This window comes from Capricornis sumatraensis, chromosome 21, assembly GCF_032405125.1.
Source record: "Capricornis sumatraensis isolate serow.1 chromosome 21, serow.2, whole genome shotgun sequence".
NCBI classification, from domain to species: domain Eukaryota; kingdom Metazoa; phylum Chordata; class Mammalia; order Artiodactyla; family Bovidae; genus Capricornis; species Capricornis sumatraensis.
The window spans coordinates 45,480,926-45,496,526 of NC_091089.1; the positions used below are offsets into that span (position 1 = coordinate 45,480,926).

Here is a 15,601-nt window from a genome sequence, read left to right on the forward strand (position 1 = left end):
TTCTCTGGAGAGATGGGAGCAGCCCTGGAAGATTCCAGAAGGAAGCGTCAATTCAGAGGGCAGGATAAAAGCTGAGAGTCCAGCTCCTCTCCTTCACATGAACGCTGTCCACTCCTGTCCCCTGTGGACAGTATGGATTTGTTGTTGATGCCAACAGGCAGGGAGACAGGATAGACACAAAGACTCATGGCGTAAGCTTAAACATTGTTCCTGACATTAGGAGTCAGGATGAGACATACTGGAATCTGGTGATGCTTGCCCTCAGAGCCCCCACTTCCCTTCCCGGGTTCTGGACCTAATTTGTACCTGTAATTCTGTGTTTCCTTTTTCCTAGAGGGCCTAAAACTTGTATAAGTGTCAGGCCCCTCAGAACTGGGATCCACCCTTGTATGGAACTGAGAATCTCTAAAAAATGTGCCAACTCAGTTTGTTATTTTTTTTCTGCAAAGAACCTGTGCTGATTCTTAGGGAGTATGGCCTCGGCTGCTTCCTGGAGGGTTTGCCCCAGACCCTCCCCTGCAGATCGAAGGTGGAAGTCAGTGCTTCCTGGTGTGGGAAGGGATATAAATATTCTAGCAAAGAGTTTCTTGAAAATTTACATAACTTCTTTTATATTTAGCTGCTAATGTATAGTCATTTGCTGCCATAGCGCTGCTCATTTAAAATGGGCAATTTTGGAAATACAGGTTCACAGAGTCATCTTTACCCAGGCAGCCAGCTTCCCGCTTCAGAGGCTGCTGGTGCCATAATGGATGGGCTTGAATGAAAATTCCCGGTTCATGCTTACCTCAGAGTTTCTTAAAAGACCAGAAGACAATAAATCACTATCCCCAAAGATTGTAATTTTAAAAGTTTCTTTGTCATGTACCTAATGCTTCTGGGCAGAACATAACTCACCTGGTCAGTCATGCCTGTTCATGATCGTGGCTTCATTCTCCCTAGAAAATTAAAAATGAAAGTGTTGGTCACTCAGTCGTGTCCAACTCTTTGCAACCCCATGGACTGTAGCTCGCCAGGCTCCTCTGTCCATGGAATTCTCCAGGCAAGAATACTGGAGTGGGTTGCCATTTCCTTCTTCAGGGGAACCTCCCAGCCCAGGGATTGAATCCAGATCTCCTACATTACAGGCCGATTCTTTACCATTTGAGCCACCAGGGAAGCAGCTAAAACAGACCTTGCCATTGTAATAAGAAGTGGCCATTCTCCTAGTCAAGTCACTGAGTCTTAAGAACTATAAATTCTTAGTGGTATGGATAGTTGATGAATGTCATTAATTTTGGACTTGTCACTTCCACTTTGGGAACTCTCTGGGACTATGAGAGTGTTTGACATAGATTGAGGAATAAGGCCTTCCACCCTGTGTGGCGCCGACCTACCCTGCAGATGGTTTTGGCATTTTCTTTTTCCTTTTAACCTTTAGAAGGTGGGTAGCACATGTTTTCTTACTCATAACTTTTTCAAATTTCAGGAATTCTTCGATCATGTGAAGAAGCTCTGGGATGATGAAGGCGTGAAGGCCTGCTTCGAGCGGTCCAACGAGTACCAGCTCATCGACTGCGCCCAATAGTGAGTCTGCCCACGAGGCCCAGCCTGGGGTGGGCACCCCCACTGCACTGCCCCTCAGAGTTCAGCTCTCCCACCCCGTGCAGCAAGTGGCATCACCTGAATATGTGATAACCCAGACTGTCAGGTCATTCTGGCTGCTGCTCAGAGGGTAGAACGGAGGCAATAAAGATCTGTGGGTGCTTCAGGTTAGGTGGTGGGCTTAGAGGTGAGCTTTGGTCCATGGGGACAGAGCCAGGCAACAGATCAGATGAGAGAGGTGGAGAAAAGAGGGGGTCAGGGTGACCACAGGTGCATCATGATGCTATTATTCAGACGGAGACCTGGGAGATGTCGTTAGTGGAGGACAGGACGCCATCCGGCTCCAGTTTGGAGAAGCCAAGCTGAGGTACCAGAGCAGAGACAGAGATGGAGCAAGCGGCTGGTGTTAGACGAGAGGAAGTGACCCAGGTGTGGACGGTGCCTGCCCACTGATGACTGTAGAGCCTGGACAAGATGAGCGAGTATAGACAGAGGAGAAGTGCTAAGCAATGATGTTCAGTCTGCAGTGGATGAAGGAGTGGGAAGAGAGGGGATCCTCCCAGGAGGAAGGCAGTCCTCGAGGCCAAGACAGAGAGACAGATGGTGCTGGTGGAACCTTACTTCACCTCATCCCCCTTGTGCCAGGGAGCCAGTCACACCCCCTCAGCCGCTGGCAGGTGGCGAGCTGCCCCAATTCAGGGAGCCTCTGGGGCTGTCCAGGAGGGCCAGGTTAACCAGAGGTGCCCACAGACCTGCCCCAGGCACCCTGAATGACCACCAACAGCATTAATGATCCTCCCTTATGTACACGAAAGTCTGTTTACTGATAGGGATCTGTAGCTAATTAGTTGTGCATGCTCAGTTGCCTCTGACTCTTTGCTAATTAGCTAGAGCAGTACTTAAAACTTCTCTTTTCCTGCCATGCTTAACAGTTCCTTCAAGACTTGCCTTGAATCCACATCACCTTGTAAATAGACCACAGATTTGTGACTGCTTTCCTGTGCTCACTTACTCCACAGCCAGATTGCGAAGTCCAGAGAGCTGGGGGGTTTAGATGTGGGTGTGGGTGTGGTGTGGGGTACAGATCTGGTGGAGCTAAATGCAACCTGAGAGGGTCCTGGGGGCCACCCCTCCCAGAAGGGCCCTCATCCCCCTTCTGAGGCCCTCTCACACTCTTTTCTAAGGCCATGTCACCATCGCTTAAAAACCACAGTGGAATTATATGTTAAATCACAATGTTGTAGAGATGGGAATGTCATATTAAGAAAATGCCAGCAGCTGGAATTCCCAGCACAGCTCAAGATAACATTAAAACCTATATAAGTTTGTATCTGAGGTTCATGGGGGTATGTCTGATCGCCATTTCCAGCATTTCTTGAGTGAAGTCTCCTGGGCCTTAAGCGCCCTTCAGTGACCCATTAGGAATTTCTCTTTCTTATGAAAAGAGCCCATCACCATAGTGTTAGAATTAATGATTTACTTTAAAATAGAATATGCAAGGCTACTGCTGCTGCTAAGTCGCTTCAGTCCGACTCTGTGCGACCCCATAGACGGCAGCCCACCAGGCTCCGCCGTCCCTGGGATTCTCCAGGCAAGAACACTGGAGTGGGTTGCCATTTCCTTCTCCAATGCATGAAAGTGAAAAGTGAAAGTGAAATCACTCAGTCGTGTCCGAATCTTCACGATCCCATGGACTGTAGCCCACCAGGCTCCTCCGTCCATGGGATTTTCCAAGCAAGAGTACTGGAGTGGGGTGCCATTGCCTTCTCTGATATGCAAGGCACATATGACAAAAAGAAGCAGCCTGAGCTTTGCTGGCAGGCAGGCAGGATCCAGATGTTCGCTTGGGCAGGGTGCTTCATGAGAATAAAGTCACAGACTGTGTTCTTGTACAGTTGTTGTAGGATTGACTAAGCAGAGACCCGAACGCCCCAGAGCATGCCTGGCACCTGGGGGCCCTTGCTGAGCTCCTGCTACCATATCTCCATGTGGGAGCGGAGGTTTAGGTCCGCTGAGGGGCCTGAGATCAGCACTCCCAACCGGGAGGACCCGAGCCACGATCTGCTGTTTCCTTCAGTTCTGTCCTTTCAAATTAGGGAGAGCGAGACTGAGCCCCAAGGTGAAGACTACAGGCTTGTCAGACATCAACACCACGACTCCTGCTCTGGACTCTCCCCACCACCACCACCCGAACATCACTATCTGGGTTAATCCTAACATCCCCAGCTTGGCTTCCTTAATCCATTTTAATATGCATGGGACTCAAGTGGGATCAGCAACCATTGTCTCTTAATCACGATCTTGTTTTTCCTCTGCACTCGGATTTTGCAGCTGGGGCCAAGGGGTTTCAAGAACAAGTAACATTTCATAACACTCGTTAGATGCATGCGTGGTGCCCAGAGTGTTTATGTTGCCAAATGAGATGTTGAAGGAAAGTAGCTGCTTCCGCTTCCATCACCATGGTTTATGGAAGAAAGGACATTCCAGCATCCAGCTGGGAATGCCCTGGGACTGGGTCACTCAAGCCCACCTGCCCAGCCCCCAGGTTTCCAGCTGCTTGAAGAATGTCTTATTCCTCCTTGGAGGCTCAATTCCTGGGAGGGTGTTTTTGCATGAAGTCAGGGCTATTTGAAATCAGGAGCCCAGTGCTCAGCGTGGGGTTGGTGGGGAGCTGAGCTTCGCCCTGGCAGAGTCCAGGGTTCTGACGTGTCTTCTTTTCCCTTCTCTTCTGAATTCTCGAGAAAAGATCTGCTGACATCTTGGCGTGACTCCATGTCACTGTGTTATCTGCTCAGCAGTCTTGTATTTTGAACCCAGATGCTAACTAAGAAGAGATTCATTCTAAGTCATTTCTTCCATGGCAGAAACCATGGGAATATTTGAAGGGAGGAGATACTTCCCAGGGAGCTGAACTTCCAGTGAAGAATCCAAGAATGGTCTCACCACAGTTCCTCAGAAACGTAAAACACGGAGGAACCCAGAGGCTTCTCTCCCGGGTACACCCAAGAGATTTAAAAACATACGTCCACACACAAACTGTGTACACATGTTCACAGCAGCATCATCCACAGTATCCAAAAGCACAGACAACCCACATGTGCATGAAAGGATGAAGGGATAAACGGACTTGGTCCAGCCACACACAGGGATCTTATTTAGCCATAAAATCGAATGAAGTTCTGATGCATGTTATAGCATGAGTGAACTTGGAAGACATGAGGCTCAGTGAAAGAACCCTGGCATGAGGGCTACATGCCCTATGACTCCATTTGTATGAAATGCCCAAAACAGGCAAACTCATAGACACAGAAAGTAGATTCGTGGTTGCTGGAAGCTGGGGAGGGGAAATTGAGAGTGATTCGAAATGGGTGGGCACTGCACTATCTGACAGAGGACCCGGCTGGAGCAGCCTGGGAATAAGCATATTATGAGCTTTAAGGGTTGGCCTCTCGGTAAAAATGATTGTCTTTGGAGTATCAAGCAAGCTGAGCAAATTAGCAGAGATTCTGTTTCATAAGAGGTCCCCGGTGCCCACTGTGAAAATTAAAAACAATCTCTACTGCATTATCCCCGAAAATGCACTTCCTCTAAGTGCTAATAATAAGTGATTAGGTAGCCATGGAAACAGCTATTTTGGGAGAAAAGAAATCAGAGAAAACTGGATTTCAGAACAGGTTTATAAAGTCAGACTTTGCTTAATCTAACTTGAAACTCTGCAGTGTACATAGGGTCTCATGCTTTGCACTGTTGTGTTTACGTGATACCTTTCAGACACGTCCATTTACATAATTGGTTTTAGAATACTCTGGAAGAAAGATCCCCCCAAAGAAAAGTATAGTGGGAAAGGTGAAGTGATTCACAGCTGTGTTAGCATTAGTTGCTCAGCAGTCATGTCTGACTCTCTGCAACCCCATGGACTGTACTGTCTAGCTCCTCTGTCCATGGGATTCTCCAGGCAAGAATACTGGAGTGGGTTGCCATTTCCGTCTCCCGGGGATCTTCCCCACCCAGGAATCAAACCCTGGTCTCCCATATTATGGGGAGATTCCTTACCATCTGAGCCACCTTTTAGAAAGGTCTCATGTGAAGAAAGAGTTCTACTTTAAGAAAAGAAAATCTTAGCTAAGCTGTTGATGAGAGTAACATCCTAGCCCCTCTCAGTCAAATTCAGCTAAGCAAAGCGTCACTTGGGTTCAGTGTCTGCTGTGTGCAGAGCATGTTCTAGGTTCCATAGCGGGGAAAGGAACAAGGCTGTTCTCTGCCTCTACGTGGCTCATAATATTATAGGTCCCCAGATCTGTGCCAGGAGGTCTGTTGTGTATGCTGTGTGGAGTGGACAGTGCAGCTTGGAGGGGCTCCTGGAGAAGGTTCTGGAGGAGCAGTGTGAGGCGGGCGTAGGATCTCACCAGGAGGAGATGTACGGGGTGGAAGCCCACACAGCGGGGACAGTGTCCACAGAGAGGACTCATCCAAACTGAGAAGTGACCACCCCTCCTCATCCACACTGACAAGTGACCAGCCCTTCCCATCCACACTGACAAGTGACACAGTGGTGTTCAGCCTTCAAGCTCAGTCTGACTTGCCTATGTGTAGAGAGAAAGAAGAGGGTGGGGACCGTGTCCACACATGCCTTTCTGCCCAGGTGTTGGAGCAAGAGTGATATAACTAGAGCTGTGTTTTAGGAAAATGTATGAGCCAACACCATGGCCAGCTATCACAGGAGGCTCAAAGGGGTGGTGAGCCTCTGGATTAAAACTCTCTCAAACAGTTACTCTAAGAATCCATTTTCAGCTGAGCTCCTTAGGGCAGGTTGGGCCTTTTTATGTTGTGGTTGCTATACCAAAGGACCCTTCCTAAAAGAAAAAAGCCACAGCACCGGCTGCAGCCACCTCCAAGCCTGCACTTCTGAAGGGTATGATACATGGTGACAGTTTTGATATGTGCCAGTGGGTGTGGGTCCCAGCACTTCACCATCATCTGCCTGCATCGTGTAAAATAACAGTTTTGCCTGTCAAATGTGAGTGAAGTTCCTTGGATATTTACAAAAATCAAATAGAATCATGTCGGCAAAAGATGGGTCTTTTATTACTAAACTTCAGAATGATTTCTGGATGGTCGTTATTAGCAATTCACCTACTGGCTGATCTTCAGCCGTGGCATAGATGAAGTGGTCCATGGACTGGAAGGTATTTTCATCCACTGCAGTAAAAGGATGTCTCAGGCTGCAGCCAGATTGTCCCCAAAGAATGAGGTGCAGGTCAGTGACACAACTTTCTGTGTTTTGTACTTTTAATTATTAACGGTCCACTTTCCCCTGAGAAGGTGGAAGTTGCAGGAGCAGGTGGAGAAAGTCTGCTGACCTTGGGAAAGCTTCCTGGTTTTCTTTCAGCCTTTAACTGGACACCTCCGGCCCCCAGCCTGTCCGTGCGTAAGAAAGTGTGCATACACGCACTTAATGCTTCAGTGCTTTAACAACTGGCGAGAACTAGATACAGACGGCGGGTGCCCTAGTCGGCGAGGCCGCAGTCCTCCAACTGGAGGCTCTAGCCCGAAAGTCTCCTGGTCTCAGCGGGCCATGTCCGGAAACCCCGCCCCTGGCGCCGTGCGTCCCTTGAGCCGCGCCGTGCGTCTCCTGGCCGCACCCGCTACGCCGCGGGCCCCTCCCTGGCGCCTAGGGGTGACGTCACCGCCTGCGCCCAGGACGGCAGAAACAGGAAGTGAGACCAAAACAAAGGAGCGGCGGCGGGGAACGGTCTCTGTTTTTCTGCTTCCTCCGGCCTCCTCCTCGACTGTGGCTGCCGACCCTCTTAAGCAGTCCGAACATGTCCAACATGGAGAAACACCTGTTCAACTTAAAGTTCGCGGCTAAAGAACTGGGCAGGAGTGCCAAAAAATGCGACAAGGAGGAAAAGGCCGAAAAGGCCAAGATTAAAAAGGCCATTCAGAAGGGCAATATGGAAGTTGCGAGGATTCACGCCGAGAACGCGATTCGCCAGAAGAACCAGGCGGTGAATTTCTTGAGGATGAGCGCGCGGGTGGACGCGGTGGCCGCCAGGGTCCAGACGGCCGTGACGATGGGCAAGGTGACCAAGTCGATGGCCGGAGTGGTTAAGTCGATGGACGCGACGTTGAAGACCATGAACCTCGAAAAGATCTCCGCCCTGATGGACAAGTTCGAGCACCAGTTCGAGACGCTGGACGTTCAGACGCAGCAGATGGAGGACACGATGAGCAGCACGACGACGCTGACCACTCCCCAGGGCCAGGTGGACATGCTGCTGCAGGAAATGGCAGACGAGGCCGGCCTCGACCTCAACATGGAGCTGCCGCAGGGCCAGACCGGCTCCGTGGGGACGAGCGTAGCCTCGGCGGAGCAGGACGAGCTGTCCCAGAGGTTGGCCCGCCTGCGGGACCAGGTGTGACCGCTGGGCCGCTCAGAGGCGAGCCGGCCGCAAGCGACCATCCGAAGACGGATACTCTACACTAGAACCTCGGAATCGGCCACAATGCTGAACTGCTCTTACTCAAGATGCTTCTCCCTTCGGGTTTACAGTGCTCTCCAGACACACGAAGAATTCCCAGGCCTTCTCTTAACTCTTAACTGGATTTGAAAGTTCTGTGTGGCTTGTGATCAAGTGTATCTAGTTAATTTGACTTCTGTGAATCTTTCTCAAAAATTTAGTCAAAATTCTAGTTCCCGTGTATTCAGTTTTCTGCCCGAATTATCAAAAGTGACAGTTTTCTTTTTACTTTTGTGTAGTTGATAATATCTGGAGTTGAGGGGTGATTACGTAGGTCGATTGCCGGGCTATCTACTGTTCATTCGGCAGCTTATTTCATGGGCAGCGCCGATCTGTGTATCCTTTGTTTGTTGCCGTGAAATGCGGTCTACAGCTGACTATTAATCTGTTCTCATAACTTATACTGAAATTACTTTAGTACCTTCTCGTGTAATACTCTCATTTTTCACGGCCTAAAAATTTCTTGTGGTAGTTGCCTTTCTATAACGGGAAGAAAATGCTGCTTCCACATATCATAAGAGAAAATCATTTGTTTATGGTTTTAAGATTTACAAGGTTTAATGTGTGACGGTTATTTCCAAGTGAATTTCTCTCACACATTTCTGATTATTTTCCTGTTTCATTAGACTTTGATTAGATTTATTTTAAAGTATACCAGTTATCGTGACAGTCACATTTCTCTAATGTTGCCAAAGAACTGTTGATGGGTTTGAGAAGCCCTGGGACTGTGTGGGAGTGAGTTTTGTTTAGATTTTAATCAAAACTAGAAATAAAATTTTAGGTTCTAGTTATTTACATTTATTATCTTATCTTAAAGCGACAACTCTTTAAAACCTTGGAAATACTGATACAAGCTGGGATATTTGGTTTAGCCTTTCAAATCCCTGACATTCTTATGCAGCGTCTGGAATTGTGGGAAGGACAAGTGCAGACTCGACCCTCTAAGTCCAGAGCCCAGCTGTGCTGCCTTCCATCTTTCTGGAACGGTGGTGTGCAGAGTAAAAGTGAAAACGTAGAGCCTGTAGCCACCACTTTCCCTGATCCTTGAACAAAGAGAGCAGTAACTTGCTTTTGCCTCAGCAAGCATATTAATCTGAGTGAAATACCTAAGGATATTTTTAATTCCCCTTTCCCTTCACTGGAAGATTTCTCCATGAGACAATTCCAGTATTTCAGGAAATAATTCAGAGGACTCTTCCAAGCCCTTTGGAAGGTTGAGAACCAAGTGTTCACCACTATAACATGTACTCCTGTGTGAATGTGTGTGTTTTAAGCAGGGGAAAAAATGCAGAGGTTTGTGCAGATGAGAACTGACCCTCGTATTTAAGTGTTACTACGTCTGACTCTGTTGTTCCAGAGTCTTCTGTGAGCAACACCTGCCAGTCGTCTCCTCACATCCTCTCTAGAACCTGTCCTTTTAGGTGTCTCCTCCCATCTGCATGTTGCACAGAAGCAGCTGTATGTGAGCACATCATGAGTCCTAACCCTCCTCAGACTGCAAAAATTACTACAGCTTAAAAAATACCTTGGTGTTGATCCTTTGGTACATTTAGGACCCTTTTATAGTGCAGATATTCCCAACAAATTTAATATATTTTGTGAGATTAAATAGTGCTTATATATGCTTGGCCTTTCTTAAAATATGTTCATTTCAAACTACATGAATGTACATTTTTATAAAACTTACATATTTTCAAAACCATATCAGGCCCACGAATTATTTCCTCACTTTTGCAGTTGATGAAATGCTGGGATATGAACCACAGAAGTTTGTCAAATAAATCATTTTAAACTGCATGTTACTGCACATGAGTGTACATGCTGTTTACAAAGCTATTTAAGGAAAAATAATTCGGAGGTTGATTTGGTTCAGAAAGCATAGTATTTTTCTGGACTCGGTTTTAGCACCTGAATTTCTGTTTGCATGCCCGTTTCTGGAAGCCCAGGTCGTTAACCTCTTTACTGTAATAGTTTCTAAAAGGCAAGAAGATTCCTCCTTATTGAAACTGCCCTAGGCTAAGCCCAGCTCTAACACAACCAAGGAAATAGTTCCTCTTCTGTGCAACCACTAGTACAGTTTCTCCTCTTATTTCTCCTTTGTATTTTTCTGCCTTCAAATGCACAGTTTCCAAATGGATTTAGAATAAACTTTTAAGTTCACTTTATGAGCTGTTCAGTTTATTTCAGTTCAGATGAGAAGTGTGCTGTTGGAGACCCTTCTTACTAAAGCTGCTTCTCCCTAAAGGAGCCTTAGTGCGGGTGTGCCCTTCAGCTAGGGGTGTCGCATGCCCACCCTGCCATATTTTATTTGGAAAAGCACCCCCTAAAGTAAGCACCAGTCTGACCACCCCATTCGCTGAACATAGTCTAGGGGTCAGCCAGACCCCCTCAACCTACTGAGCATGAGCAAGACGCCTGCAGCACCAGAGCTCAGGACTTCAGGTGCTGCTGGCAACAAGCTTCAAGCCTGTGGACATCAAACACACCGATGACCAGGCCTCTTGTCTTGTTTTAATCAACTGGTTGGAATGAGACCAGCCCGCCTGGTTTACCAGGTTCGTTTTCCTACAGCCAGATGGGTAGGTTCCATCTGGAACAGGACAGGTATGTCTGGGTTACCATCCCTGGGCATCAGATGGTGCCCAGCTCAATGGGCTCCTGGCTGAGGGTCCATTTGAACTCAGACATCCCCTGGGTTCTCTTGCTCCCAAACCCGCCCAGAGCTCCCAGTGACAGCGTCGTTTTCTGATTGTTTTTAGCTCCTGAGCTTTATGAGTTCTTTATATATTGTGATTATTAACCCCTTATCAGACACATGATTAACAAATACCTCCTCCCATCTGGTAGGCTGTCTTTTTGTTTTGCTGTGGTTTCCTTCGCTGTGCAAAATCTTTTTAGGTTGATGTAATCCCTTTTGTTTACTTTTGCTTTGTTTCCCTTGCCTGAGGAGACATCCAGAAAGATAAATTACTGAGACCAGTGTTGGAGAACATGGCCTATGCTTTCTTCTGGGAATTCTGTGGTTTCAGGTCTTACAGTCAAGTCTTTAATCCATTTTGAGTTTGATTTCTACATAGAGTGTGAGGTAGCAATCTGGTTTGATCATTTTCCGTGGAGCCATCCAGTTTCCCCAACACCAGTTCTTAAAGAGACCATCCTTTCTCCAGTGTACGTTCTTTGCTCCTTTGTCATAAATTAGTTGTCTGTATGTTGTGGGTTTGTTTCTAGGCTGTCAATTCTGTTCTCTAGAATTGGCTTCTTAGAAGAGATTGGGTTCAATCTGAGGCTGCCAAGGGGGAAAAAAAAAAGTGGGGATTACATAAAGGTCTGAAAAGCTGAAAAATCTCCGTGTGGATTTGACTGGGGTGGAAGGTTTGACACCACTGGGAACAGGGAAGAACTGGGGTGGATCGCAAAGGGTGTGGAGGCAGGTTCAATGTGAACTTCACTCCCTGAAGAGGAGCAGGATGTGAGTCAGCAGGTGTGCCCTGCAGGTGAGGGGCAGGGACAACCTGGGTGGGGGCACAAGGGTCACTCGTCCACCCCACCTGTGACTTGGCTGCAACTCCCAAGCCCCAGCTCTGGTCGAGGACCACTTATGTGGCCTGGGTCTCAGCCCTGCTGCAGCTGCTGTCACTTCTGGCAACACTTTCCTCCAGTGTTTTTCCATCAAGTAAATAAGCATCTTGAAGTGAATTTTGATAACACACCGAGAAAAGGCTTTACTGTTTGTCCGAGCTCTCACCTACATTCTTCACAAAACAAATCATTTAAAATACATTTTATTTAAATGTCTTTGGTACTTTTCCTTGGATCCAGTTGTTCAAAGGCATTTAACAAAATAGTTTCATGGTTTTACAATCCATCCCCCACCCCCCAGCCAGAAGAACTCTGCGATTCTGAGATACTGGGGTGGGGCAGCCAACAGAGGAGAAAAGAGCAGTAAATGGCTGTCTTGTGCCAGGATCCAGCAGAAGGGGATCCCAGTGGCCAGAGTAAAAACACTCTGCAAACACAACTATCCTCAGCTGTAGTAGGAAGCAGTTAAAAGAAAGCACAGTAAATTGCTCTTTAACTGCATTTCTTAAAGTGACTGTACAATAGTAACTTGTTATTGTCTTGCAGCTCTGTGTCTAGTGGGAGTGAAGCGTCTACAAGTGGGACCCTTAGATCTTGTGAATTTTTCCGCATCACAGGCAGTGGTGTGTTTAGGGAGTCAACCCTTAAAAATTTAGTTATAGGCTTCCCTGGTGGTCGAATGGTTAAAAATCTGCCTGCCAGTGCAGGGGAAATAGGTTCATTCCCTGGTACAGGAGGATTCCACATACTGAGGAGCAGCTAAGTGCTGCAACTACTGAGCCCATGAGCCAAAACTACCAATGCCATGTACCTAGAGCCTGTGTGCCACAACCGGAGCCCCTGATCTCCCCAATAGAGAATGCCAGCATGCAGCAATGAAAAGTTTTAAGAAGTCCTTCTACACCGTGTGAGTAGTACACCAGTTGAACCAAAGGTTAAGGCGAAAAGCCTGGAGAAACTGACTGCTATAGTTTTTACTCCTTAGGCTCTCAGCCATCTGGGGGGATTTGCAGCTTCTGTGGCACAAATGTGAACTCAGAGGACCATCCTGCATCAGTGACAGTTCAGAATATGCCTGGGAAATGTTCACTGATGCCTGTCAGATCCCAGGTGGTTAAGTATCAGGTGGAAGTGGCAAAGAGCCCACCGGCCAATGCAGGAGACACGAGTCGAAGGTTCAACCCCTGGGTTTGCAAGATCTTCTGGAGAAGGGCATGGCAACCCACTCCAGTATTCTTGCCTGAAGAATCTCACGGACAGAGGAGCCCGGCTGGCTACAGTCCATAGGGTTGCAGAGAGTCAGACGTGACTGAAGCATCCTCGCCCGAATGCATGGAAGAACCCTAACACCCCTCCCGGGCTCAAGGGTGGGGACGCGAGGGACAGCTTTCCTTTGTCTGGGTCAGGAGGGTACTCCTACAGCATCCTCCTTGGGATGGTGGTCTCTGATCTTTCAGGAATGCTTCATGTCTTTCTTGTTGACCACATTTCATTGTTTCTACTTGTACCAGTCACTGCCATCTAATAGACTCACTCACCCCCTCCTCTCTGTCTGCATCCAGTGTGAAAGCGGTGCCCCCTAAACTCTGAGCTGAAGGACTTCCTGCCTGGTCTGATTTTCAGTTCCTTCCACCTGCTTCAGAGAGGATCAGCATCTGTCACATGTTCATGTTAGATTTCCCTGCTAAGAGGAGGACCGCCTCAAGTTATCACAGCCCCGCAGTAGGGAGAGAGGCAGCTCATCCCCAACCCCTGCCAGAGCCCCCAGGGTCCAGAGCCCCACCACCACTGTGCAGACACACCTCCCCCTCCATCACAGACATGAGGCTCTTGCCCCGTTCCTTCCCCATGAGGTGGTCGGGGTGGACTTTGAGGCCCCTCTGGTGCACCAGACACAAAGCCAGCGAGGACTGGCCCAAACCCCACTATGGTTTTCACACCAGGCTGAGCTATTAGGCGTCCCCTTCTAGGCCCTCCCTCCAGGAAGCAGCTCCAGGGCCTGCAGTGCTGGCCAGAGAGGCTGCTGTGGCCATGGGGAGGCACCCACCCATCGCTGTGCAAAAGCTCCTGAGCACATAGGCTGAGGGGAAGACTCCGTGGCTTTACTCCAGATCAGAGCAGTGGACTCAAGCCGTCCAGGAGGAATGTCGGGCAAGTCCCCTCCTGGTCCTCACACACTCTGCTCCTCCCACCTGGAACATGGTCCCGTGCTCATGTTACCAGCCCTGTGTCCTCCAGGGTCCCCCTGTATCCCCTAGGACCCCCGTGTCCTCCCAGGTCCAGGTTGGGCCTTGCAGCACCTGCTCGCCTCATCCCACAGACACGCAGGAGCCAAGCCAGGTGCTGGGGAAACCCATCCAGCGGGACAGAGTGGTGGGTCCTGAATTCAGAGGGAGAGACAGATAATAGACAAATGTGTGTAGAACTTGTCAGGTGGTGGTAAGTGCTGTGTAGGAAGAGAAGGCTGGGTGGACGTCAACGGGGGTGGAAGGGGGTAGGAGGACCCACACATGCCGTATCCTGCCCTCTCTCCACCCCTCCACCAGTGAAGCGTCGGACCTTGGGGACTAGACTGACCCCCCAGGCAGGTTCAGCCTGTGCACACACGACTCCCTCTGAACTCCGGTCTTACTGGGACGGTCTGGCCTGCTATGTGCTTACACAGCAGCCATCCGCCAGCTCAACCTTGCAAGGACCCCAGCCTTGCACAAGGGAAGAGGGGAGGGAGGGAAGGGTCTGGCACCCCATCAGCACCGTGAGGACACTGACCTGCTGGGGAGACATGTGTTGAGGAATAAAGCATGAACCTGCTGGTCCATGGCTGCCTGGTCCCCCTGGGCTCAAGGGGGCCCCCCCAAAACATGGGCACCTGCCTCCCAGCCTGGAGGTGTTCCGAGCATGTTTTGCTTTCTTTCCAGCTTCCTGGAGAGAATCGACAGCGTCAGCCTGGTGGACTACACGCCCACAGACCAGGTAGGTGGGGTCGGGCCATGACTACAGCCCAAACCTGGGGAGACTGGAGGGTCTCTGCTCCCTGCCTCCCACCACCCAGAGGTCTGGGCTCCTCACCCACCCCAGCATCCATCCCTCTGTGAGGCTGACCCAGGAGCTGTTACCTGGGCCTTGAGCCCGCCCCTGGAGTTTGTCTTCAGACTCCTCATCAGTTCAGAGGGACCACTGTCCCCCCAATTCTGGAATCTGCATTGGCTGATTGACATCCTAATGGATTTGGTCACCAGCAAGGAAACACCGACACCTGACTGGCTGCAGAGGTGTCAGATTGTGAAACTGTACGGCCTTCTCATCCCCTTGGGAATACAGCATCTTTTATGTTAGAGACTAGAAATACAGGAGAAGACAGAGTCTGAAACCAGCCAGCACCCACGGGAATCTGACTCAGAGCAAGAGCCGGCAGGACGGGCCCAGCTTCCCAGATCCCAGGCGGCTGTCAGGGACACCTGTCAGTAGAGGACGCTCAGGAGAGATTAGAAGAAATTCCTAAAGGAAAGAAAGCTGAGCCATCAAGACTGTAAACCAGACCAATACATAACTGTGACTTTCTCTGGGGAGTGAGACCGAGAATGTTTGTCAAGTGTTTAATATCCTTTTCTTTTCTGATGGAGAGAACCTCACGGCTTGAGGCTGCCCCGGGGCCACCTCCTAAGGACGGGGTCCCTGGGTCTGCTTCCCTCTCCGCCCCAGGACGACTCCTAAGGACAGGGTCACTGGGTCTGCTCTCCTCTCTCTGCCCTCAGGACCTCCTCAGGTGCAGAGTTCTGACCTCAGGGATTTTTGAGACCAGATTCCAAGTGGACAAAGTCAACTTCCAGTAAGTGTGTGGGCAGGACCCCTGGGCCTGGGCGGTGGGTGATCCTGGGCGGGCAGGCACTGCCACACCCCCGTGCACACCCTGGAGT

General features: G+C 49.3%; 2 protein-coding genes across 3 annotated transcripts in view; both read left to right on the forward strand.

The window, feature by feature from the left end:
- Window positions 1–15,601, forward strand: part of GNAL (G protein subunit alpha L) — a 44,862-nt gene that overhangs the window by 25,897 nt on the left and 3,364 nt on the right. For both annotated transcript variants that reach the window (XM_068993704.1, XM_068993703.1), the window contains 3 exons: window positions 1,469–1,566; window positions 14,603–14,657; window positions 15,440–15,513. In XM_068993704.1, coding sequence (XP_068849805.1) covers window positions 1,469–1,566; window positions 14,603–14,657; window positions 15,440–15,513 — 227 coding nt within the window. The remainder of the gene's footprint in view (window positions 1–1,468; window positions 1,567–14,602; window positions 14,658–15,439; window positions 15,514–15,601) is intronic.
- CHMP1B (charged multivesicular body protein 1B) lies at window positions 7,313–10,214 on the forward strand. The gene has a single exon (XM_068993730.1). It carries the CDS (start codon window positions 7,407–7,409, stop codon window positions 8,004–8,006), a length of 600 nt encoding a protein of 199 aa, XP_068849831.1. The 5' UTR covers window positions 7,313–7,406; the 3' UTR covers window positions 8,007–10,214.

Bases quoted from the DNA above. Each gene is read 5' to 3' on its own strand.
- CHMP1B (XM_068993730.1), top strand. From the start codon at position 7,407: ATGTCCAACATGGAGAAACACCTGTTCAACTTAAAGTTCGCGGCTAAA.